General features: G+C 37.6%; 1 protein-coding gene across 4 annotated transcripts in view; it reads right to left on the bottom strand.

Annotated features, from left to right (window-relative positions):
- lrp1aa (low density lipoprotein receptor-related protein 1Aa) overlaps nucleotides 1-25,000 on the bottom strand; it is a 187,818-nt gene that overhangs the window by 85,508 nt on the left and 77,310 nt on the right. For 2 of the 4 annotated variants that reach the window (XM_079597544.1, XM_079597546.1), the window contains exons 18-33: nucleotides 23,026-23,142; nucleotides 21,604-21,684; nucleotides 20,215-20,382; nucleotides 17,877-18,059; nucleotides 16,975-17,172; nucleotides 16,081-16,326; nucleotides 14,779-14,976; nucleotides 14,401-14,608; nucleotides 13,209-13,373; nucleotides 11,870-12,114; nucleotides 10,077-10,208; nucleotides 8,614-8,841; nucleotides 7,603-7,777; nucleotides 3,870-3,964; nucleotides 1,931-2,080; nucleotides 1,710-1,850 (exon numbers count right to left, since the gene is read on the bottom strand). In XM_079597544.1, the coding sequence (XP_079453670.1) occupies nucleotides 1,710-1,850; nucleotides 1,931-2,080; nucleotides 3,870-3,964; nucleotides 7,603-7,777; nucleotides 8,614-8,841; nucleotides 10,077-10,208; nucleotides 11,870-12,114; nucleotides 13,209-13,373; nucleotides 14,401-14,608; nucleotides 14,779-14,976; nucleotides 16,081-16,326; nucleotides 16,975-17,172; nucleotides 17,877-18,059; nucleotides 20,215-20,382; nucleotides 21,604-21,684; nucleotides 23,026-23,142 (2,730 nt within the window). The remainder of the gene's footprint in view (nucleotides 1-1,709; nucleotides 1,851-1,930; nucleotides 2,081-3,869; nucleotides 3,965-7,602; nucleotides 7,778-8,613; nucleotides 8,842-10,076; nucleotides 10,209-11,869; nucleotides 12,115-13,208; nucleotides 13,374-14,400; nucleotides 14,609-14,778; nucleotides 14,977-16,080; nucleotides 16,327-16,974; nucleotides 17,173-17,876; nucleotides 18,060-20,214; nucleotides 20,383-21,603; nucleotides 21,685-23,025; nucleotides 23,143-25,000) is intronic. The other 2 variants (XM_079597545.1, XM_079597547.1) reach the window with 1 other exon arrangement.

Raw genomic sequence — 25,000 nt, 5'->3', positions numbered from 1 at the left:
TGTGTGTGTGTGTGTGTGTGTCGGCCCGCTGCGCTCTCTGCTCAATGTTCGAGTCCGTGTTTGCGCTGCGCGTTCTGCTCTGTCGTTAACGGCCCAAACACTCCAATCATGTACCGATCACGCACTGGAAAAGCAAAGTCCGCTCAAATAAGGTGAAATTTCTCAGTAGTACACTTCTATTTGCTGAGCTGGTATAGTTATATATATTTGAGGAATTGCAATTTATAACAGCAAATTGTGCAATTAATTAGTTCATTTTTTTAATCGATTCCCAGCCTTAATTTTTAAATATGAGCAGGCCTACAAGCTGGGATTGGTAATGCTGCACTGTAATCATAGTTATTTATTTATATTTTTCATTATATTTTATTATGTGATATTGGTTTGAGACTGAGAGTATTTTATTTAGTGGAGAACTTTGCAGCAGTATTTTATTTCTTATTCTTTTTTATTTTATATATATGTTATTATATTTTATTAAAAAGTGTTTAAAAAAGTGTAAACAAACTGTTAAAAAAAAGTTTATAGTAATAAACAACCTGCAGTTTAATGTTTGCATTTCTTTCCCTTACTGTACCGAAAATAAACCGAACCGTGACTTTAAAACCGAGGTACGTACCGAACCGTGATTTTTGTGTACCGTTACACCCCTACTATGCAAACATCATTGATTTGTCAATGCAGGAAAATGACCACGGTATAAGCGGGAGAATGCACAGCTAGCAGTGCATTAAACCATTTGAATGCTCTCCGCTTCACGTCGGGCTGTTGTTGCCTTTCTTGCCAAAAGAAGATATTTTGAAGAATGTTGGTGACCCGACAGTTGATGGACCCCATTGACTTCCGTATCTTTTTTTCCTACTATGGAAGTCAATGGGGTCCATCAACTGTCTGGTCACCAACATTCTTCAAAATATCTTCTTTTGTGTTTAACAGAAGAAAGAAACTCATACAGGTTTGAAACAACTTGAGAGTGAGTAAATGATGACAGAATTTAAATTTTTGGGTGAACTATCCCTTTAAGAAAGGGATAATGTAGAGCGAGGCGGTTGTTATAGCGAATACAACCCCGACAGGCTGATCAGGACCCCGATGCGGAGCGATAATTTGACACAAAATATCGATTTAAAAAGGAGTTTATTGATTTAACGATTGTATTGCGTCCGCTAAAGAACACTGTGTTCATGGCCACGCTCTGTTTTTCATGGCAGCGGTGTGTTATCAAGAAATAAGAGACCGCGTTATACATTAGAATTCAACCAAGCCATGTAATAAAACCGTTTAATGCACAGCTAGCCGTAGATTATCCCTTAAATACATAGTACTTGCCAGCATAGCGAGAGCAACTCATTACGTCATTTGCAAGTGCTTCATGGGAGTGGGCGGAGCTAAAGAGCTCAACTCTGATTGGTGGAATTTTCTATACAGCATCATGGGTAATGTAGTTTTTCACCACAAATTCAGTTGTTAAATATGATTATTTTAAAAAGAAGTTGAAATAATGTGACCTCATGGCTTCAGCAAATGCATATACCATCCACCTGATAACTCACAGTAGGGCTGTCTATTGTCTATTGAGATTGTCTATTGAGATTTATAAGTTATTGTTAAAAATCAATTTCCTCATGAATAAAAAATCTGCCCAGCACAGATTTTTTGGGTGTCACTTGAATGATTCCTTATACACTGCATGCAAATGATTGTTGAACCTGTCTGCACGGTCTCATTGTAGATCTTCATGTGCATCATGGGAGATGTGCTGTTCCTCAACACCTTCCAGTCTCCTCCGTCACTCTTATCACACGTGCCGATCTGATCCGTGCCCTGATCCGCCCACCACAGCTTATCACCTGCACAACACCGATCACATCATTAATGTTCAGTGAAAGTCAGGGAAATGCAGGATCTTGCAGGCCAGTGCTATATTTACCCATGATGGCCAGCGCAGAGGCTTTGTTGAGTTTGCCTTTGACCGCGTCTAACACCTCGAGTCCAGATCCGTCCAGCTTGCATCGGTTAATGGTGCTGTTCCCAGAGCTGACCCAGTACAGCTGCTCCGAGTCAAAGTCTATGGCCAATCCTGCAGAACAGAACGCAGACACGCTTCATAATGCGTCCTCAACCGGTTCAGAGCAACTAATGACGGCTATACTGAACAAGTTATCATGAAGAAGATCATCAGACACATGGGGTCTCATATTCTAACCATGCATATGAACATATTGATGGTCTAAAACTGCGTGATGATCAAAGTCTCACAGAAACATGGAAAGTGTAGATTGTTGTATGTATGAGTACAAATATAAACACTTGCTGAAAAAGTCACACAATGCAACCTCCATTATTCCTCTAGTTACTACTATTCACCTTTTAGCCATCACCACATTTAACAAGCATTTTAACTTCCCGGACTAACTAACTAAACACATTATTACTCAACAGTAATACTTTCTTCTTCTTGCCTAGTTAGCCCAGTAGTTATATTACGTCATCTAGCGACATTTAGCTACTTTAGCTTCGGGCAATGTTTTTATTATGGGGAATGTAAATGTATAATTTTATATTTACTGTACATATATTATATTATATCAAATTAAATATCAATAACTACATTAGTTAGCATGAACTAACAATGATCAATACTTCTACAGCATTTATTAATCTTAGTTAATGTGAATCTCAGCATTTACTAATACATTAATACATGTACAGTATTAGTACTAATGTTACTAATACTAATACTAATATATTAGTACTTTTGGAAATTAAATGTATAATTTTATGTTTACTGTACATATATTATATTATATTAAATCAAATTAAATATATCAATATCTACATTAGTTAACATGAACTAACAATGACTAATACTTCTACAGCATTTATTAATCTTCGTTAATGTGAATTGTAATGTACATTTTTATGATCAAAAGTTGTATCTGTTGACATCAGTTAATGCACTGTGAACTAACACTAATATAAATTGTTTTATTAACTAACATTAACAAAGGTTAATAAATGCTGAAAAATATGTTGCTCAGTGTTAGTTAATGCAGTAAAAATTCTGACTTAAAATTTATTGTTTTTAATATTTTGTTAAACATCATTTTTTTAAATATTGAATGATTTATTATACATTTTGCACATGAAATGTATGTTGTTAATTTATTTTAAATTATTATTACTATTTATTTAACAAAAAAAAGGTGCATAAAAGTGTAGATGTCGGAGCCATAGCCCTCTCGAGGTGCTTTCCCAATTCCTGTTTCCTTCTCTACTAACATTGCTTCCTGCACCCTAGCAACACCATAGCAACCACCCATAACACCTTAGAACACCCTAGCAACACCATAGAAACCACTCATAACACCCTAGCAACCACTCAAAATATCTTAGAACACCCTAGCACCACCATAGCAACCACCCATAACACCTTAGAACACCCTAGCAACACCATAGAAACCACCCATAACACCCTAGCAACCACTCAAAATATCTTAGAACACCCTAGCACCACCATAGCAACCACCCATAACACCCTAGCAACCACCCAACATACCCTAAACACCCTAGCAACACCATAGCGACCACCCATAACAACATTCATCTCTACACTGTTTTATTTAATAAAGAAGAAAATAAGGGCTAAAAAAGTATATTATCAAAAAATGTAAGACAATATGGTTCTAGAAACAGCGCAGACTGAACTCCCTGATTCTCTCACACTGGCAGTGTTGTTGTTAGCATAGGTAATGATTCAGACGTTATGCCCTGAAGGTTCTGTCTGTCTGACTAGTTTGAAGTCCTAATGTGGTTCTACAAGCCTGTCAGTCCTCAGCACAGGCTCTTCTCTCTCAGCTGTCACTCACCCACGGGAGCTTTCTGATCGGTGAAGATCACCGTATGGTTTGTGCCGTCAGTGTTGGCCATGCTGATGTTATCGCCATCAGTCCAGTACAGCTTCCTGGACAGGTCAAGAAAACACAGAAGAATAACTTATATTGTTAGTAACATTTCAAGATGAAAACTTACTGGACTGAAACAACGTAGGTGTACTTAATTATCCATATATATTTTTTTATATGTTCAAATGTTAGTATTTAATATAACACATCAGGCTTTTGAAGAAGGTTTATTTGTTCATCTCTCAATCATCATTGTATTGATAATAAAACTAAGCATTTAAATAAATCTTACTAAGACATATTATTGACAGATATAGAGACAGATATTTATATGCAGTTTATGTAAAGATCTCATTGATTTACATTACAATCAGAATTTATCTTACTTTTTGTCAATAGAAATATCAACATCTGCACCAAATTGTGTGTTTTTGCTCAGTTTGGGCCTCTGAATAAAACTGAGATGTTTTTTCTCCTTGATCATGAGCTTTTATGTTGTCCTATATCATAATATATTAGCAATATTTTGTCTAAAGGTTCAAAAAACGATTCCATAAAAATAAAATAAATAAATAATTCTGACAGCGGGGTTTAAGCAGTTTATATCCTTCATCAAACACTTAACTTAAAGCTGCAGTCCGGCACTTTTTTGTGTTTAAAAATATCAAAAAAGACATTTTTGGAAAAAAACGTAACCAGCCAGTGTTCAAAACGATCTGCTTGCCTTACCTCGATTCAAAACGGTAAGCTTGTAATAATGATTTTAATTGCAGTGGTACTGGTGGATTTCCGCGGGAATTTCGAGCATGTCTTTGTGTCATTACGTCACTTCTGTACACATAGAGAAGGAGTCCCCGGCTAGTCGGCTATATAGCGTGTGTGGATGATGGAGGTGGAGTTTTAGCTTAGCACTTGGTATGGCGGATCCCGAAAGTTTAAAGCGACAATCACCAGTGACAACTGGAGATTCACCAGTTGTAAAACCCAAAAGACTTCGGACTTCAGAGTGGCTACAGAAAAAAAGAGACTGCAACCGAGCCCATGCTAAAACAAGGATAAACATCGGCAGGGCTTTTGAAAGGTGGCGTGAACTCCGTCTTTTGAAGGGGTTCAAAATGTATGTGAATAAAATTTGATTATATTACAGTTTTAAATAAGCATTTGATTACACATACGTGTGTGTTTTTTATTTCAAAGAGAAACAGTTATAAGGAACATTAATTTGTTGGTATGACAATTAGAATTTATACTGCACAGAAATGAAAACTGAACTACAGGTAGTAGCCCTAATACACATTAAATGTAGTCACGCAATAATGATGTAGTCAACATTAATAATTTGAGAACAAAATATATTTTTCACGTTTTGACGTGATATAAGCAATCGTTAGATTTAATCAGCATGATATAAGTTAGCCCACTGCAATGCTTCCCCCCACCCCCCTGAATTTGGTCAGAACAAAAGTGAATGTTACTTAGTTACTTGTTCAGATGACATTTACCGATAAAAATTCTAATGTTGGTTATACACTTTCAAAAAGTATACTCTGAGATTGCTGATGACAGTACAGTATCCACAGCGACGCGGCAGCGACAGGTTCTCCTCAATACATTGTGTTCATCCACGCTGTTTCATGCCGATTTACTACCCACGCACAGTTAATAATTCCGCGAATAACTGCAATTGCAGATTTCAAACAGAGATGGCGACAAAGAGGAAAAACGACGGACTGCAGCTTTAAGTAACCGGAATCAAATTGAAATTTCAATATGGCCTTGACTGGTGTCACGGTTTTGGTCTATGTATTTTGGGACTCTTAGTTTGAAGTTCTTTCTGTTCTGTTTAGTTCCTGTTTCCTTGGTTGTCATAGTTATTCATTGTTTCATTGATTAGAGTCTAACCTGTCCCTCATTGTTACTGTGTATTTAAAACTTCAGCCGTCTTCTATTCTTTGTTTTTGAAGTTTTGTGCTGGTTTTCTATGTATAGTTTCGAGTGTTTATTGAATGTTAGTTCATCTGCGTCAATCATCTTTGTCTGGATTATTAAGTCAGCCCGTGATTTATCGTGATCTAGTTATTTAATCAGCTTGTGCGGAGTGCTTCAAAGTGAATGTGTTTCTACTGTGAAAGAATCAGTGAACAAATCATTTTAAATGAATATTTTAAATGAGTGAATGGCTCTCGTTCACTTTCAAGCGAAATTCAAGAGATTTCTGGGTTACCACATAAATATTTGAATTAACTACAGTCATAAATTATAAAATGGCTATTGGGAATGTGCCATTAAGAATTATTACGAACTTGGATGTTTTTTTCAAACTACGGGTGAGTGTTTCACTCAATTATTTTATTTAATTACCGTATGCGCTTTATTTCCACTAGCATGGAAGACGGTAATGAAGGACGATGACAAAAAGCAGTTTGGACACTTTAACTAAATAAATATATGCCTTGTGGGTTTAATATATATATGCGCTTTATCTATTGACGTGTGTGTAGGTTACGTGCGTCTCAGAGCGGCTCCGTTCACAGTAAACGCTGCTCAAAATGCTTTGGTTTGCTTATAAAGTTAATCTTGAAATGCAACATGCGCCATTTCATTCGATTTGTAAGGTAAATCATTTATAAACCTACGCCGACACAGAAGAATACGTCAATATCTTTCTAAATATGCAAACTGTTCATCGCGATTCCAAAATAAAAGTTTAAACCCTCACTCTGAGTTTCCATGTTTTGATGTCCGCATGTTCTTGTTCAAGAAATTAGTGGCTTTAGCATTTCTATCATCAAAAAGAGGGCAAATATTAAAGATTAAGTAAACATTTTAATGATATGTTGTTTGGCCAATATTAAACAAGGATTTGATCTGCTGTAAAGTGTAACAACACCCGGCTGTTGACCCTCTGCAGTCCTTTGTTATAATGCATAATGTACATAAGATGATTGTTTATATTATCTATATTATGTATAGTAACAGTGTTCTTCTATAAAATAATATGATTACTTGCTTTTGATACTTTATTTCCGATTACTCGATTTATCATCCAAGTAATCGGCCGATTAGTCGAGATAATAATCATTAGTGACAGCCCTAAATGATTTATCTATGCACATCATTATTATATCTCGTAATCTTGAATCAGAATAACTTCCTCTTCAGCATCTCTTCTCTGATGACGAGGGCGGGGCAACCTGTCACTCACATGAGATCAGCCAATAGCAAACCACAACCATCCAATCAATTCCTCACGGACAAAATCAAGCCCCGCCCACATTTGTTGTTCCAGACTCCGTTTCACTCCGATATACGACACAATAGGGAGAAAAGGCGAGCGCAACTTCTGTGTCATGTCGACTGTAATGGTTGTTCAGATTAAAATGAAAGTTTTTTTTCATGCAAAATGCATGAATGCACAGATCCATGTCTGATATGAGCTACAGTTAAAAACTCTCATAACAAAGTTGTAATGTTGTGTCTTAATGTTTTTGCTGCAAATTATAGATTTTTTTTTCCATCTTTTTCATCAAAAACCCCAGTGCAAATGGACAATATCCTAAAGCCTGTACTCTATGTTGCCCAGTAAAACATGAGAAAACAAGAGTGTCCTGTTCTGCATCTATTTTCCTGGCTTTAGGAAGTAAAGTGTGTAGGAGGGCAGGGTTGCGTGTGTAAATGTCTCAAGTGTTTGTCTCACCCCAGTATGGGATGCAGCACGAGGCAATGGGGCTTGTCCAGGCCTTGAATAACTGCGTTCTTGAAGGAGCCATCCAGTCTGGCCACGTTGATCTGTTTCTTATTGCCGTCATAGCTGGTCCAGAAGAGATTGCGTGAAACCCAGTCCACCGCCAGTCCGTGTGCGTTGGGAATATCTGATCACACGCAAAATAACCATTTCCAGATATTAATTGTTTAAATCAATATAATCAGATGTAAGACACAGAAATCCAAACATTCAGTGCATTTCCACAGGGACACACATCTGGACGAACAGAAAGACGGATGGTAAAGTGTGAGTCATTATTTCATCATAAAACCCAACATGTCTGTAATTTGGTTTTGAGGGCTGTGCTAATTTTACTTAAACAGCACTCACTAAAAAACTCTCGACTGTAAACACCACAGCAGTTCTGCACTGTAAACAATGACCGAGATTCTCATTCACAGAGTAACAAGATTTCAACAACAACATCCTGATATTATAAAGCCTCCTGTGAACTCCGAATAGAGTTATTCGATTCTCTCAATAGGGTAGTTCAGCCAAAAATGAAAATTCTGTCATCCTTTAATCACCTCAATATCGTTACAAACCTGCAGACACAAAAGATATTAAAATTTTTGTCCATATCACGAAATTCATTGTGGTCCAAAACGACATTGACTTTCATTGTAAGGACATTTTTAGTGTTCCACAGAAGAAAGAAAGTCAATGATGACAGCGTCGACAGTCAAAATGATTATTCTAACAACCTTAATTTATATGATTTCCATGTATGAAGTCATAATTACATTTTTATAATTCTCATATCAAGTATCTGCTTTGGCATTTAAAATTGTGAAATTGATATAGTAATATAGTAAATTCATTCACTAGCAAAAGAAATTCCCAGATTGCACCAACTTAGTAAAAAAGAAGAAATAAAAGCAGTTATTTTCTGCTGTACATGTGCATCTGCTTTTATTCCAGTCAAGTAGATGAATGTTGTACCTGCAGACACCACGGTCTCTATTCCTGTGCCGTTGATGAAGGCCCTCTTGATGGTCTGAGTCCGAACATCCGACCAATAGATTCGCTTCTCCAGAGCGTCGTAATCCACAACCGTGACGTTGTCGATGTCGGGGACGGTGAAGGAGATGATGTAGTTGTAGTATGGATTATAGATGTCCACTCCTCTTATCTCAATCTGACGAGCGTACAGTAGGAACTGACGCGACTCTGGAAGAGAGACAGAGACATCTGTCATGACCGGAGACAAATCCAACCAGACAAAAGGTCACTGGAAGCTAAATTCCCCAAGGAAAATTCATTTAAATGCGAAGATCCATTCACATTTACCACTACCTTTTCTGTTGAGTTTACAGAAATTTCATTCAAACCTTAAAAAAAAACTGTGAAAAATCAATTCTATACTATGCATATTAACACAGTGCATTCTTAGAGTTTATATGGGACAGCAGAGAAAGACTCTCTTGAAACAGCATATATAAAGAAAGGTTTAAAGTTCAAGAGAAATGTAATCTGACACGTATATGTGCAATAGACTTCGGCTGTAAGAGCATTACTGTAAAAATAATACATACATGTTATACGAACTACGGGAAAAGTCTATTTTCTTCAATAATCAACAGTATGTCAGGCTGCATGAGAGAGATGCCAAGATATCGATCGTTCAGCCAAAGCAACAACAGAAAAAAACATCTTTAGAAGGAATGAAAATCATCATTACCTCACGGTCATGTTGTTCCAAACCCATATGACTTTCTTAATTTTATAAATCATAGAAGTCGATATTTTGCGATTTAAACAAATATTAGGATTTATAAGAAAATAAACAAATGTATTAAATTATTATCTTGCTCTTCTACATACTTTATAATGAAAGTGAATGGTGACTGGAGCAAAAATCACCATAAAAGCTCCATAAACCTGCCATATAAAGTTGACCTATGGTATAAAATAGATTTAAAGAATCTAAATATAGCAAGCAAGTTTGTATGAATTAACTTTATCCTGCTTTATGATGCTTTCCATGCTATTTTTGGAGCTCCACTCCCATTTCACATGTATTGTATGGAAAAGAGCAGCCTGGACATTCTGCAAAGTATATGGATAACACTTTATTTCCATTGTCCACTTGACTAACTATAAGTAACTTTGCAACTACATGTCAACAGCAGTCATTCGAGTATTAGTAGACTGTCAGATTAATATCTGCTGACACTTTATTTTGATGCTCCTCAACACACATTCTACTGACTATAAGTAATTTTGCAACTACATGTCAACTTATTCTACTAACCTGAACCTGAACCTAACGGTCTACTAATACTCTAATGAGAGTTAGCTGACACGTAATGTCGTTAGTTGAGAAACTGACGAGTCTAGGATGTAAATGAATCTGAAGATGATAACAGGTCTGTTGTGCCGCTGGCTCGAGCTCTAGTCCGTACCGTAGCAGGTGTGGTTGTCTTCACTCAGTCTCATGAGGTGAGGACAGGCGCAGGAGAACGTCTGATTATAATTGATCAAGCACAGGTGAGAACATGGACCCAAACCACCGTTAGCAGCACACGGGTTCGGCGCTGGAGAGAGAGGCGAGACAGACAGAAGTAAAGAGGACGTGACGTATTGAGCTTTATTGTGTCATTGCCACATTCAAATTCATGGCCAAGAAACCAAACCAGTTGAGACACCGACGACAGACTGATGTCGGCCAAGATGAGCAGATTAACTGACCAATGTTTGACTGTCTGAATCAGAGAGAGAGAGAGAGAGGGAGAGAGAGAGGAGAGAGAGAGAGAGAGAGAGAGAGAGAGAGAGAGAGAGAGAGAGAGAGACAGAGAGAGAGAGAGAGAGAGAGAGAGAGAGAGAGAGAGAGAGAGAGAGAGGTTAAAGGTTTAGAACAGATAGAGGAACTTCTGAAAGCATGTCTAAACCAATTCATCCCCTCTGTCTGCTCCCGTTAGACATGAATAAACAGATGTCCGTCTCTATAAGATGAAGTCAGTGAGCTAAACTATCATGACAAGTTTATTCACAAGCTGCATTATTAAGCGCCAAACACCATCAATATGTCTGTCCATCAAGCCGCCCGGCCCTTCCCTCAGTTTGACCCACAGTCTTAAAGTTTACACAATAACTAATCAAACTATTAAAAGTAGACTTCACAAGAAAACTTGAAAGAATGAAATGATCTGTGCCTTTAAAAGTCACTTTTAAAAGCTCAAAATGAATCTCCATGTTGAATATTGAGGTATCTGGAATCAACTGTGCTTGAGGAGATAAATGCCACAAAGTGATCAAATGAATCTTCATTATTATTAAGCATGCCAAAAACTTCATAGCAGCCTCATGCATTCAGAAATTGTCCTGAGTAACACTGTCATGATGCATTTGTTCATTCACTAATTCACTCATTTAGCCAATAAATGAATCAAAGCAACTACAGATTTCTTGTTCAACAAATCTTCAATTAGTAACACAATAAATTAATCTATCATTTTGGCAGACATACAGTATACTTTTATAGGACACTTAATATGTTAAGTGAACTGTGTTTGACTAATTGAGACAAGATTTGAGGGAATTTTGTTGGTGTAAAGGCTTGGTCACACCAAGAACAATAACTGTAAAGATAATAACTATATTAGCCTCCACACCAATGGACGATATAGTTCTGTTTATAATAAGCACTTGCTGTAGTTTTGTCTCTTTAAATGCTTTTTAAAGTCTTTCAAGTGGATTCTGATTGGTTGTCCATGTTGTTCATCAGCTGGGGAAAAAGAAAATCACTTTGAAAGTGATTACAACAATATCGTTCCTCTGTGGTACCCAACCAGTTAAATGCAAACTCTACCCTACAGGCAATTTCATTGGTCAACTCAATCATCCAGTCACCTGTAAATGAATTTGACTTCATGTATTAATTTTCTCAAAGCTGAGAAAATAACACATAATGTGATTGACATGAAATAATTTACAGGAAAAAAAAATCACACTATTGGAATCAAATTTTGGAATCCTTTACAATCAAGCATTTCAAATCAGCTCTTTATGGAAAGTTTTCGTGGTGATACAGTGATTGAATTAGATTATTACACCATGGTACTTGTGACATATACCACTGTGACATATGACATATACATGTCACATATACCACTGATTTGAAACAGGAGTCAGTAATATTGATATAGGAGTAACTTTGAAATAAAGTTAGTGAAGATTGAAGTGAAATGAAGATTACCTTGCGGTTGTCTAGATGGGTGGTACACCTGCAGATCAAAAGGTTGCGTGTTTGTTCTCTGAACCACAGTGACATTGTTTCCTGTCCATTTGTTGGCTTTGGCCAGTGTGTTTGTGCGCCAATCTGTCCAGTAAACCTCTCCGCCGTACATCGTCACAGCAAACGGATGCGAGAGGTACTCGTGTCCTCTGAGCACCTCGATCAGTCCTGACCCGTCGTACTTGGCTGAATAGATTGCATCCGATCTGAGACATAAGACATAAATAAACCATTTCTATGGTCAATAATTTCTGATAGGAAGCACAAAATAAGAACCAGCTAATTAGGGTTGTCGGGATCACTCGAGGCTTCCAGGAGCAGGATTGGATACACATGGTTTAGGGATTGGGAAAGGGTCTGGGCCACTCTCTAGCAGAGTTTAGCTGTAGACCTGATTAAACACACCTGAACCAGCTAATTAAGGTTGTCGGGATGACTAGAGACTTTGCGAAAGGTATATTAAAACAGGTTGGAGCTAAACTCTACTGTAAAGTGGCCTTCAAGGAGCAGGATTGGACACCATTGTGTCAGGGATTGGGAAAGGGTCAGGACACTGCTTGGTTTGTTCTAGGACAGGGGACTCTAATCTTGCTCCTGGAGGGCCATAATCCCAGCAGAGTTTAGCTTTAGACCTGATTAAACACACCTGAACCAGCTAATTAAGGTCTTCAGGATCACTAGAGACTTCCCGAAAGGTGTGTTGGAGCTAATCTCTGCAGGACAGTTGCCTTCCTGGAGCAGGATTGGATACCCCTGGGTTAGGGATTGGGAAAGGGTCAGGACAAACTTCCAGTGTGTTGGAGCTAAACTCTACAGGGCAGACTTGCCTTCCAGGAGCAGGATTGGATACCCATGGTTTAGGGATTGGGAAAGGGTTTGGGCCACTCTCTAGCAGAGTTTAGCTTTAGACCTGATTAAACACACCTGAACCAGCTAAATAAGGTTGTTGGGATCACTAGAGACTTCCCAGAAGTCGTGTTGGAGGTAATCTCTGCAGGACAGTTGCCTTCCAGGAGCAGGATTGGATACCCCTGGGTTAGGGATTGGGAAAGGGCCAGGGCACTTAGTTTGTTCTAGGACCAACTTCCATTGATCCAGGAGCATGACCTACTCTCTCAATGTAAAAATGTGCAAAATACGGCAGTACCCTTAAAAGGACATATTTGTTCCTTATTTAGTTCATACTAGTACCTTAAAAGTGATGTGTAGTGATGAGCTGTTGTACCTTTCTAAAGATACAATAAAAAATAATAAAAAATCCAGTGAGAGTACGGGTTTAGTACATCATATTAAACATTACCTGGCATCTATCCACAGAATGCGGCGCTCCAGGTAGTCCACAGTCAGTCCGTTGGGCCATCCTCCACTGCCCGTCTCCTTATGGATGGTGCGTCTGCCATGTCCACTCATGGACGCAGCCTCTATCCTGGGCATGCTGGCGTCCCAGTCCGTCCAGAATAGGATTCTACAGAATCAGAGCACAGATGAGGGCTTTTTCTATGCTGCTTAAAAAAGTTTACTTGGTCTCAAAAACGAAAAGTGGGAGAATTATTTATGGAGCTGGCTTTTACTATATGGAAAAGAGCACCGTGAACATTCTTCAAAAATTGTTTTGTATTTGGAACATAAGGTTGAGTGAATTATTTTTCAGACTTTGGATGAACCAGTGGTTCTCATTTCAAGACAATATTTGAAGGTAATTCTGGTACTTCTGTTGACAAAGCTGCTTACTTTCACTTTTATTTACAGAAAGTAGGCGTGGCAATATATTAAAATGATTAAATACAAAAATCATAAATTCATTAGAATAATTCAATTAAATTGTTCTGAATGGTCTGAATGGTCTTTAGTGTTTACGCTTTTTATTGTAAAAGATTTTTTAAATTTTCAGAACTTTTTAAAATCCTCTTATACATTCATGTTTTCCAAGACGCTAGATTGCTAGATTGATAAAAGATGAGCAAAACTGGATATATAAACTGGCAGTAACGATTTTATTTAAACAAATTCAAAACAAAACACTGCTCAAAACATGAACAGAACAACCGGTATACTGTGATGAGAACTGATAATGAACTGAAAGAAAAACAGCTTAAATACACAAAACAAACCATTGCAATCAACAAAACAAGCCACAGGTGTACAACTTACTTAATCAATGAGAAACCATAGAAACAAACTGAACTAAAACACGTCAAACTCACCCAAAACAGATAGACATACAGATTATCCCTTACAGATTCCCGATTCATAAATAAAAATGACAGTTGTTAAAGAAACAAATTAAAATAAGAAACAAAATGCCAGCTTACATCTTAAATTTGACCTGTTTTAGATTATGTTTCTTCTTATTTTAAATCATGTTAACCCATTCTAATTTAAAATATAACTAAGTACTATAGTATAAATAATATTAAAACTGCTTGCCATGCACATGCTACACTGAAGGGGCTCAACACAAGTTTCAGAAGTGGTAATGACGGATTGCTTACCCCTCTCTAGGGTCCAGAGCGATGGCTCGCGGATGCTCCACGTCTCCAGCTAGTAGAGTGGTGCGCATCGTACCGTCCAGCTTGGCCACCTCAATCTGATCTAGGTTACTCTCCACCCAGTAGATGTTCCCAGCGATCCAGTCTACAGCCAGACCCTCAGGAGTAGCTAATCCATACTGGATCACCACATCAAAACTGGTCAGTGCTGCTGTGTGTGAAATACAAATGAAGGAAAGAGAGAGGAACAGGGACAATATATGTACAAGGAAACATGCTAATCATAGAAGAGGTGTATTCAGACCACTGTATATATGAGCTGTACTGCATTTTTATGAATTTTTGTAACTACTAGTTTAAAAAGAGCTATAGTTAACGCACCACCATTCTCTGACAGCTTCCCACGGTAAATTTTGTCCTCGACAACATCAGTCCAATAGAGCGAGCTCTCGTTGAGGTGGAAGTCGAGAGCGATGGTGTTCCTCAAGCCTGGCACCAACACGCTGAACTCTCCTTTGTGAAGATCAATCCGTCGGATCTCATGCCGGTTGGAGAAGATGATGAAGGGTTTAAATGGATCTGAAAACAAACAAACAATGAACTCACTGAAAGAATGCCAGAAAACGCATGATTCGCTAAAGTTAGGCATTGAACTGGGTAAATGCTCTGACATTTTTAACATGTCTGTAAAATGATGTGAGATTGGCAATCACATACATGTCTGTGACACTTCCTCTGAGAAATAAAAAATAATTTAGATAAACAAAGGAATGTGAAATACGTCCAGAAATACATAATTCATAACTTGATTAGCTAAGTGGGCTGCTATGCCACTTCCTGTCACAGTAAATCTCCCCCCCCTCCTCTTTCTTCTGGCATTTACATTCTTTCATTACAAAAATAAACCACCAATAATGCTGCCAAACAGTTCCCCGCCATGCTTTCTGTCACACGCCGACTCTTAAACTAAAACTTACATTTTCAGTCTTTGAAGGAAAAAAACAATGACTTTATAGAAGACCACTTCTTGCGTGCGGGTGAAAGTTTTCCTCTAGTGCACATAGTTGTCATCTTCTGCCAAACACCCTGAACCACGACAGTTTTCATATCTATTCTAGTTTTTTACCGGCCTTAACCGATTCTTTCCATCTGTTTGTGGAAATCTGTTAGGATGTACTGTCAAAAGCATTTAATTCAGAAACTATTTAATGAGCTTTGTATTGCCATTTTTAAATGACTAAACAAAGACGTTTTCTAAGGACAAAACAAAACACAACACAACAAAACAAAAGAAAACAAAGCACAACACAACACAACAAAACAAAGCAAAAAAATACATTCATTCAAATAGCTTACAATCATAAATCTATTCACTTAGTTCAAATGTATGAGATTAAAACAAACAATCTTTTTTAATGTTTTAATCTCATACATATTAACTAAATGAATAGATTTATGATATATAAATCTGGTTATTGTGTATTTAAAACACATTCAGTTTATTAGTACTATTACGGAAATCTTAACCAATTCATGAGTGATAAATAAGCACCGCATTAAGTTTATTAGTTTATGTAAAAAAATCCATAACCAAAATGGATGGAAATGTTATATGCTATTCAAATACATAAATCTTAAATGTAGGCCTGCATATTGTTTGAGTGCATGTCTCTAGGATCTCACCTGTGCTCCTGCAGCTCTCCATGTCGGGTTCGAGGGCCCAGCCTTCATAACAGGAGCACTTCACATTGAACTTGTCCTGTTCACAGCGCTGGCTGCACTTCAGGTGTTTGGCACAGAAGCCCTGGATCTGACACGTCTTGTTGTCAGTGCCCAGTTCCATGCCCAGTGGGCACGAGCACAGGATGCCCTCGCCCGGGGCCACGGTGCAGTTATGACTGCAGCCACCATTGTCCAGAGAACACAGATCTAAACCAGGAGAAACAATACAGTTAGACAAGGGGACAGAGGAAGAAAACACAATATGGGATTGTTACATTACATTACAACGGTCTTCAATATAGACTGAACGCATTTAAAAGCCTTGACATTAACATTGCAATGTATGTAATTACACAATAAAATAAAGAAATACATATTCAATGCTATAGTTTCAGTGATGATGTACATTTATAAAAGACAGATGTTCTATGATTGTCTTTTTTTTACTTGCAGTAAACTTACCGTTAATAAACTCATTACGGTAACACTTTACAATAAGGTCTCATTTGTTAATCATTATTTAACATTAACTAAAATGAGCAATATGTTGACCTTGTTAATGTTAGTTTTGGATATTTTACACTCTAAAAAATGCTGGGTTGTTTCAACCCAATTTTGGGTAAAATATGGACAAACCCAGCCGTTGGGTTAAATTTTTACATTAAATTTTTAACCCAACATTTGGGTTTGTCCATATTTTACCCAAAATTGGGTTGAAACAACCCAGCATTTTTTTGAGTTTATATATGCAATTCATACATACAGTTAAACGATGGCCTAAATAAGGCAAAAGCTCCAGATGCATTTGTTCTGCACTCAGTGAACATCATCTCATGTAACAGCGATGAATCTCACCACAGAGTTTTTCATCGGAGCCGTCCGGACAGTCGTCTTTGTTATCACACAGTTTCTCAGCGGGCAGACAGATGCTGGTGTCATTAGCACACACGTGATGGGAGAGTTTACACACCAGTTCCTCACAGTTATCTTCATCTGAGTTATCTTCACAGTCACTGTCACCATCACACACCCAAGCCTTACTGATACACCGCGCTACACAAAACACACACACAATATATTCGTGTTAGCATGTTAACCAAGGAAAACTACAGTGAAGTTACTTAATGACCTTGTGACCCAGTGAACAGGGAATTCTGGGAATTACCTTTTCTTGGATCCACTTTATATTAAGTGTCTTTACATAAAATAATAATTTGATACAAGGCACTTATTTAGTAAATATATGTTTATGAAGTACTTATATTTAAAAAAAAATCCTGCATTGTAATTACATGAGTACATAATTCATTTCTGTGTTTAAATATATGTATATAATAATATTGAACCCACCACTTTACCCACACAACCAAACTTTTCCCTAACCATACCCGTATCACACCTCAATAGCAGCACATATTCTGCAATGCAATATGAACACAATAAGTACATTGAACCTCACATTTTATTTTTATTTCACTACATAAAGAGATGGAAAATCAACCTCTGGAAGCAATTTTGACTAATATGATTTGGTCAATTTGATTTGAGTTTCATTATTGCCTCAACTCATGTTACTTAGCATTTTTCTCTGTATACATTACCAAGTCTGAGATGATTATGAGCCATTCGCTCGTAAATGCACTGTCTACTCATGGATCACCAAATCTCAAGATAATACTGAATCAGTTTACTGATTTGTCTGAGAACAACAGACCATTAAATTCAGAACAAATCATCTATATTTTCTGCATCATTACCAGAGTCCCTGCAGCCAAACTTCACTGCTGGATCACACATGTGCGTTACACCCTCGCAGTTCTTCTCATCGCTCAGATCCATGCAGTCAGTGTCTCCATCACACCGCCAGCGGAGGGGAATACACAACCCGTCCACACGACACTGGAACTCATCTGTGTGACAGCCACCGGGAGGACGGGTCGCTGTCGGGAGGAAAAAGAGGAATAAACAGAGAGTGCATAGCAATGTCCAAACACATATATTTTTATTTGTGAGAAAACATTTGTAAACAATCTATAGCTTCATCAGTTTCAAACTGCTAGTTAAAAGGTTACAATCTGTAAAAAAAAATCGTAGTTATGAGTAGCTTATCCTGGAGGGGAGAAGTCAAAAACTGTAGGTGTACCTCAGGGTTCGGTACTTGGCCCTTTTCTCTTTTCAAAATCCAGGCAAACTGATTGTCATACTAACGCTACACAAATGACATGCAGCTCTACCTATAATGGCACTTTCATCTCCGAATTAGTGAAGACAGGACTCCTTGTCTTCCCAGCTAGCTAGTAATTCAACACTTTAGCAACAACAAGAAGTAAGCTAGGAACTTATAACCTTATATAAAGCCGCGTTTCCACCGCGGGAACTTTACCCAGGAACTAGGAACTTTGGGCTGGTACTCGGTGTGTTTACACCGCAGGAACCAGGGTCTAAATGAAGTTCCAGGTAAATATTTCCCCCTCAGAAAGTCCCTGCTGGCGAGGTAGTACTTTTTCAAAGTTCAGGAACTTTCGGGGGCGGGACTTGTGCGCTGAACGTGCTGATTGGTTGTGTTCACGCCGCATATTGACTGGAGGACTCCACGCAGCATTCTATTTTAACCGGCATTTTTAAAAATCTATTGCGGTTCGTGGCTTCATGCATTAAGAGTTGTCTGTCTGCAAATGTGGAATTTAATTATAAAAAAAACACTGGACCGACGACGAGGTTCAGGCTGTATTAAGCGTATTTGTGTAACAGGAAATTTTCTGCGCGTTCGTCCCAGCCGTCTCACATTCAATGTCCGCAATACATCACAAACAACTGCAGCACAGTTTGAATCTCCTCCATACTTATTATAAATGTGGCGCTCAAAACTGATTACTGTGCGTCGCAGACTGGGAGGAGCAGTCGCGCGCAGTTTATAATCTTCCCGGTACTTTAGACCGCGGTGTAAACGCAGATAGCAACCGGTCTGGGGCAAAAAAAGTTCCTGGGAAAAAAGTTCCTGGGACAAATTGTTCCGGGTAATTTCGGTGGAAACGCGGCTTAAGTCTACATCTCTGTCTTAACTTTTCATTTTTGGCACTTTTTGAAAAGACACTAATATTTAGTAAAATTCTTGATCTGTATCCTTCTATTGATCTGAGTTTTCATTCTGTTATTGTATTCTCTTATTTTCCTGTTTATTACTGTGATGCTGCTTTGAAACAATCTTTACTGTATAAAGTGCTATATAAATAAAGGTGACTTGAGTTCTCATGTTACTGTCTCTTTAGGATGCTTCACTTATGCTGTTATATTCTTCATTTCTAAGTCATCTTGGATAAAACACATTCACCATTAACAAAGGTAAACACTGTGAGTTCTCCAAAGTCGAATAAAACTGTTATTGTGGTGGTTGTGTGAGGTAGGATTTGTTTGTAATAATCCCTTCTTAAACTCATCATCACAGTGTAATGTGCCTCATATCTGCCTGTAGTGCCAGCAGAGCCGCTGGAGAACACGTTTATCCCCAGGAGAGAGAGACAAGTCTATATTTGGGTAAAATGGCAGTGGTGTATAAGAACGCAATGATTCCTCATTAATTAACTCAAGATGTGCCTTAATGTGGTTATTTCTGTGTAATGGCTTCTTTCATTTCTTTCCGTGATACAAATTGGTTTCATAATTGAGTAATTTTGACACTTTTATTGAACATAATTTAAATCGACTTTGAATCCATGATTATGCATACCAGAGTTATGCATACCTCTGGTTGGTAATGGTGAGCTTCGGTTAACCTGTAAACCCTTCGATTGATGGACTCTGCAGCTCTTTCAGTCACCATTGGTCTCTCTGTGACTTTTCTCACTAGTATATTTCCATTGTGCCTGGAGTTGCTGTACAAGAGATGGCCTTTTCTAAACAATGTGCTTGAGGCTTGGTTTATCTTTCACTTGTTGACAATTGAATCAAAAGCAGGGGCTACTAAGACATCCAAGTGCTTTCTATGTATCCCCACTTCAACACATAAATACTGCCTCAGAATTTGTCTAAAATGTTTTTTCTTACAAGGCAGAGTAAGTTATGGTGTGTAAGAAAGCACTAGTGTGATGAACTCACCCTGGTTAGTGCAGTTTGCGTGGGTCTCGTCACTGTAGTCGCCACAGTCGTTGTCTCCGTCACAGGTCCAGTAGTCGGGGATACAGCGACCGCTGTTACATTTAAACTGAGCGCTGGAGCATGAGTGACTACAGCCGGCTTCATCACTGTTATCACCACAGTCATTGTCTGGAAGAGGTTAAATGGTCAAATGTATGCTATGATCCCCTGAAACATAATGCATGAAGTATAAGCCATATTTTAAAGTACACCACCAGTCAAAGGATTGGACACACTTTGAATAAATTCATGTTTCTGACAATCAGGAAGAAAAACTGTTGAGGTAAAGGAGCACAAATAGTATAGTAGTAACTGTTAAGGTTACTATCGTTAATGAAAACTAAAACCATGAAAAAATAACTGAAATAAAATATTAAAATTGTCAGCTTGTTGTTAACATTTTTTCACTTTCATTTAGTTTAACTTAAAGTACTATAAAATGCAGCAAAATTCCCATACTGCAATTTGCATTGTTTCACCGTTCTTTTAATCTATTTGATGATTATTATTATTAACATTAAAGAAAGAGCAGGTGTGTCCAAACTTTTGACTGAAAATAAAAACTACGTTTCAATCGCTTTAAAGAGGTTATAAGCTGCCTTTAATACTTTACCAATATAAAAGAAGCAGCCATGCTGGGAAATGTTTTCTTAGATATACTGGGCCAACATGGAATAACCATGTCCACGTGATTTAATAGAATTCATTTGTAATACAAATATACAAACAAATTACATTTAGGCTGAAATGTGAGTATTTCACATTCATATAACATGGTAAATGTGGCAGCTTGTCTTTAGACACACATTTTACACAATTTTGTAACATCTTATAAAATGAATAATAAACATCACAGAAACTGCATAGATCACACATGCACCACTGGGAATGAGCACGGGTTAATATTTAATAAATCTCTTCTTATGGGTGTTAATAGTGATGTTAGTTAAAGTGAGATGGGCAGGTTTTTTTTTTTTTTTTTACCATTTTGGGGGCTACATTTTAGAAATAATGAATTCCTGCAGATATTTTAGACCTTTCAACAGCTTTAAAGGTATTTCCTGAAATCCTGTTGAGACGTCATTATACTGTTGTAACACAAGTACAGTTATGGTGCATGTTGATCTATGCACTAACCGGTCGGGTTCGGACAATTGAACTCATCAGAGCTGTCCCCACAATCCTTTTCTGCAACACACAGCCCATGTGACACAGGGGGAGGGGCAAATGGTCAAGAGAAGAGGACATGACGTTACACAAAACACACATGAAATGATCAACAAAGACAAATGAGGGAAAAAGTGCAAGGGACACAAACAGAAGAGAGAACGAAACACTTCCGAAGCTCACCGTTATCACAGCGCCAGTTGATATTGATACAGCGTCCGCTATTACAGGTGAACTGAGTGAGCGGGAAACAGGTTGGGTATGCTGACGACACAAACATCATCATAAACAATCAATAATAACATAAACACTCATCTCATATAATCAATAACAACATTTAACTACGGTATTTTAAATGTGAGTTTTTACTGTTTGCATGTAAATATGAATACTTTACATGGTTCAATGTTTTTAAAGTGGTCATATCACATATTTTGATTATTAACATTGCACTGAATAATTGTCGTAATTGGAAAAAAAGTTGAACACAAAGAAATAGTATAGTAATAATATATGAAGTTTTGAGTTTAATTTATCCAAAATTAGCTTTTTCATGAGCCGTGAAATAAACGGTAACACTTTACAATAAGGGTGCACTAATAAGCATTAATTCATGCTTAACTAATGCACAGATAATACTGAATTAATGTATTACTAATGATTATCTAAGCTATTCATTAATGATTGCCTCATTAGCAACTAATGAAGAGTCTGTCTGGTTAATATATTAGTGCATATATGAATTGTTATTAATTAAATATGTAAGTGTGTATTTATTCCATAATACCTTATTTTATTAACTAATAGTGTTCATTAATTTGTTAATTACCACAATGAGCCAAAGCCTTATATTTCAACTTCCAGATAATACAGGAAAACTAATATGCATGAATACATTATTAATTACAGCATTAGTAGTGTGTCGATTACTACAATGTTTTTGGAAACCAGTGTTTAATAAACAGCTTTTATTAACTCTAGTGATGGTAATTAATGATTAATGAATCATTAGCTAACAATCATTATGTTGTGACTTTACTTGTTGAGGCGCATCATTATTAACTCATCATCTAGTAATTGACACACTACTAATGCTGTAATTAATAATGTATTAATGCATATTAGGCTCATTGTGGTAATTAACAAATTAATGAACTATTAGTTAATAAAATAAGGTAGTATGGAATAAATACACACTTACATATTTAATTAATAACAATTCATATATGAACTAATATATTAACCAGACAGACTCTTCATTAGTTGCTAATGAGGCAATCATTAATGAATAGCTTAGATAATCATTAGTAATACATTAATTCAGTATTATCTGTGCATTAGTTAAGCATGAATTAATGCTTATTAGTGCACCCTTATTGTAAAGTGTTACCAAATAAACCTATATGAATAAACCTAGTAAAAACAAAATGTAATTCTAAATATCTAAAACATTTATAAAATGTCATAAAACATTTCCTTGAAAGTTGGAACGGACAAAACTAGCACTGAACTAGTTCTTCTGAATCTAAAGCTATCACGTGCATATTAATGTCTGAATTCATTAATGTTAATAAGCAGGCACCAGGATAAAGTAAGATGCTTTACCGCAGGACGCGGGCTCATCGGAGCGGTCCCCGCAGTCATCGTCCAGGTCACATGTCCAGGAGATGGGAATACAGCGGCCGCTGGCACACGAGTACTGATTCGGAGGACACGTCCGAGCTGCGAAGGAGAATTATTATATATAGTTATTATCATATATTATTATGGCCTTCGTGTCGTCTGTAAGCCAGTAGAAAAGCAGCCGATTTACAGTCCTTCTCTTTCTAGAACAGGAATCCATTCATTCCCCACTCACTGTAAACTATTCTAACCTCCCAAACTCAAAATGTTCCAGTGACTGGTCACATGTAAGTTTTTCAATTGGCCCAAGTGTAACTAACCCTAACCCTAACCCTAATTTAATCAATTTACAGAATTTCACTTGGGCCAATTGAAAAATGTAGATGTGACCAGTGACTAGAACATTTTGAGTTGGGGAGGTTAGAAATGCTTTTCTGTGGAAACAGTTCGTCTTCAACATGTTTGCTATGACATATTCATTTTCCAGAGCACTCAATATGGAGTTTGTTATGAAAACCCGATGTTTTATAAGTAAAGTCATACGTATTGTGCAATAATAAGGGTTTATTTATGTTTATAGTGTCCACCAGGTTGGAATTCTTGGAAGGGAATCTTTTAGTCAAGGGTCATGGTTGAAGAAACAGCAGCAGACTTTATTAATCACAAACTCAAACTAACAGAAATACTCAAGATACTCAGAATTATAATACAGGGAGCAGAACAAACAGCGACGTCGACAGACAACTAGACAAGATTAAACTCATGTTTGATTACACAGGCAAACTAGAGGAACTAATGAGCTTGGTTAACAACACACACCGCAACTCAACTAACACAATCCGTAACCAAGGATACAAACAGAAGAAAGAAACTCATACAGGTTTGAAACAACTTGAGGGCGAGTAAATGATGACAGAATTTTCCTTTAAAGCATGCGTTGTTCATTAAGGAAATGATCCGGCTGCGTTTACGTTCTTTTATTTGCGCATCGCACAGAACTTTCCACTCCCATCTGCGCTTTTAATGGGATTGCGCTCACTGTCATAAATCCATAGACAGTGTATAAACTGGACACAGCGACCCCTTAGGTTTCAACGGAGAAAAGTGAAGTCAATTAGAAGCATCACTCCCTGATCACAAGGCGAACTGCACAGACTCACACTGAGCTTGATGACTGTATGTGACGTGTGTCTGACAGCTGTCAGTCTTCTAGTCGCTGTGCCGAGAGAAATCTGAATCATTCCCTTCCGAATCTCGCAGAGACGGAGAGCGTGAGCATTAGCTGTCCATGAGCTAGCAGCGGGAGCAACTTCATCACTCTCTATGGGCTTCTCCCTTGACTTTATCAGACTTTACAGTATGTCTCCACGTCCCCCGATTGCCCGTGAGCTTCTCCGCCGGTTTATACGGTAATTTCTCGACTGTGCGACAGAGAGTCGCGTGGGTTATGACGCAATCGTTAGCTTATTTTTACAAAAACTGCTTCTACGAGGTCATAACGTAAGATACAAGGTAATGGAGCCGTTTATACATTGTCGTGTTTCTTTAGAAATAAATAATGGACAAATGGAGTCTTTAAACGCCTCAGATGTAAAGTTATTCGCTGTCAAAGTGACGACAAAATGAATGGGAGTCAATGGAGTGCTAACAGCAGGTGATGGCTTGATAGCCAATGGCGGCGCCCGGGGAAGCTTCAGTTTCCGGCTGATGGATTGAAAAGAACCCAAGTGCAACTTTAATTCCAAAACATAATCAAACATAAAGCAAAGGCATGACGAGGCATGAAAACTCAAAACAAAACTGGAACATGAACATAGACTAGAATACAGGACTATAGGAACTAGGACATGAAACAATCTCGACTTTACTGTAACTTTTATTACTCGATTAAAGCCCTATTCGCACTGGATCAGTATTATTACCTCGTGTGATTTAGAAATTACCCCCTGATCACATG

The sequence above is a fragment of the Phoxinus phoxinus genome, assembly GCF_949152265.1.
Source record: "Phoxinus phoxinus genome assembly, chromosome: 22".
Lineage (NCBI taxonomy): Eukaryota > Metazoa > Chordata > Actinopteri > Cypriniformes > Leuciscidae > Phoxinus > Phoxinus phoxinus.
Note: the sequence above shows the minus strand (reverse complement) of the source record. Positions and strands in the feature narration are given on the sequence as shown.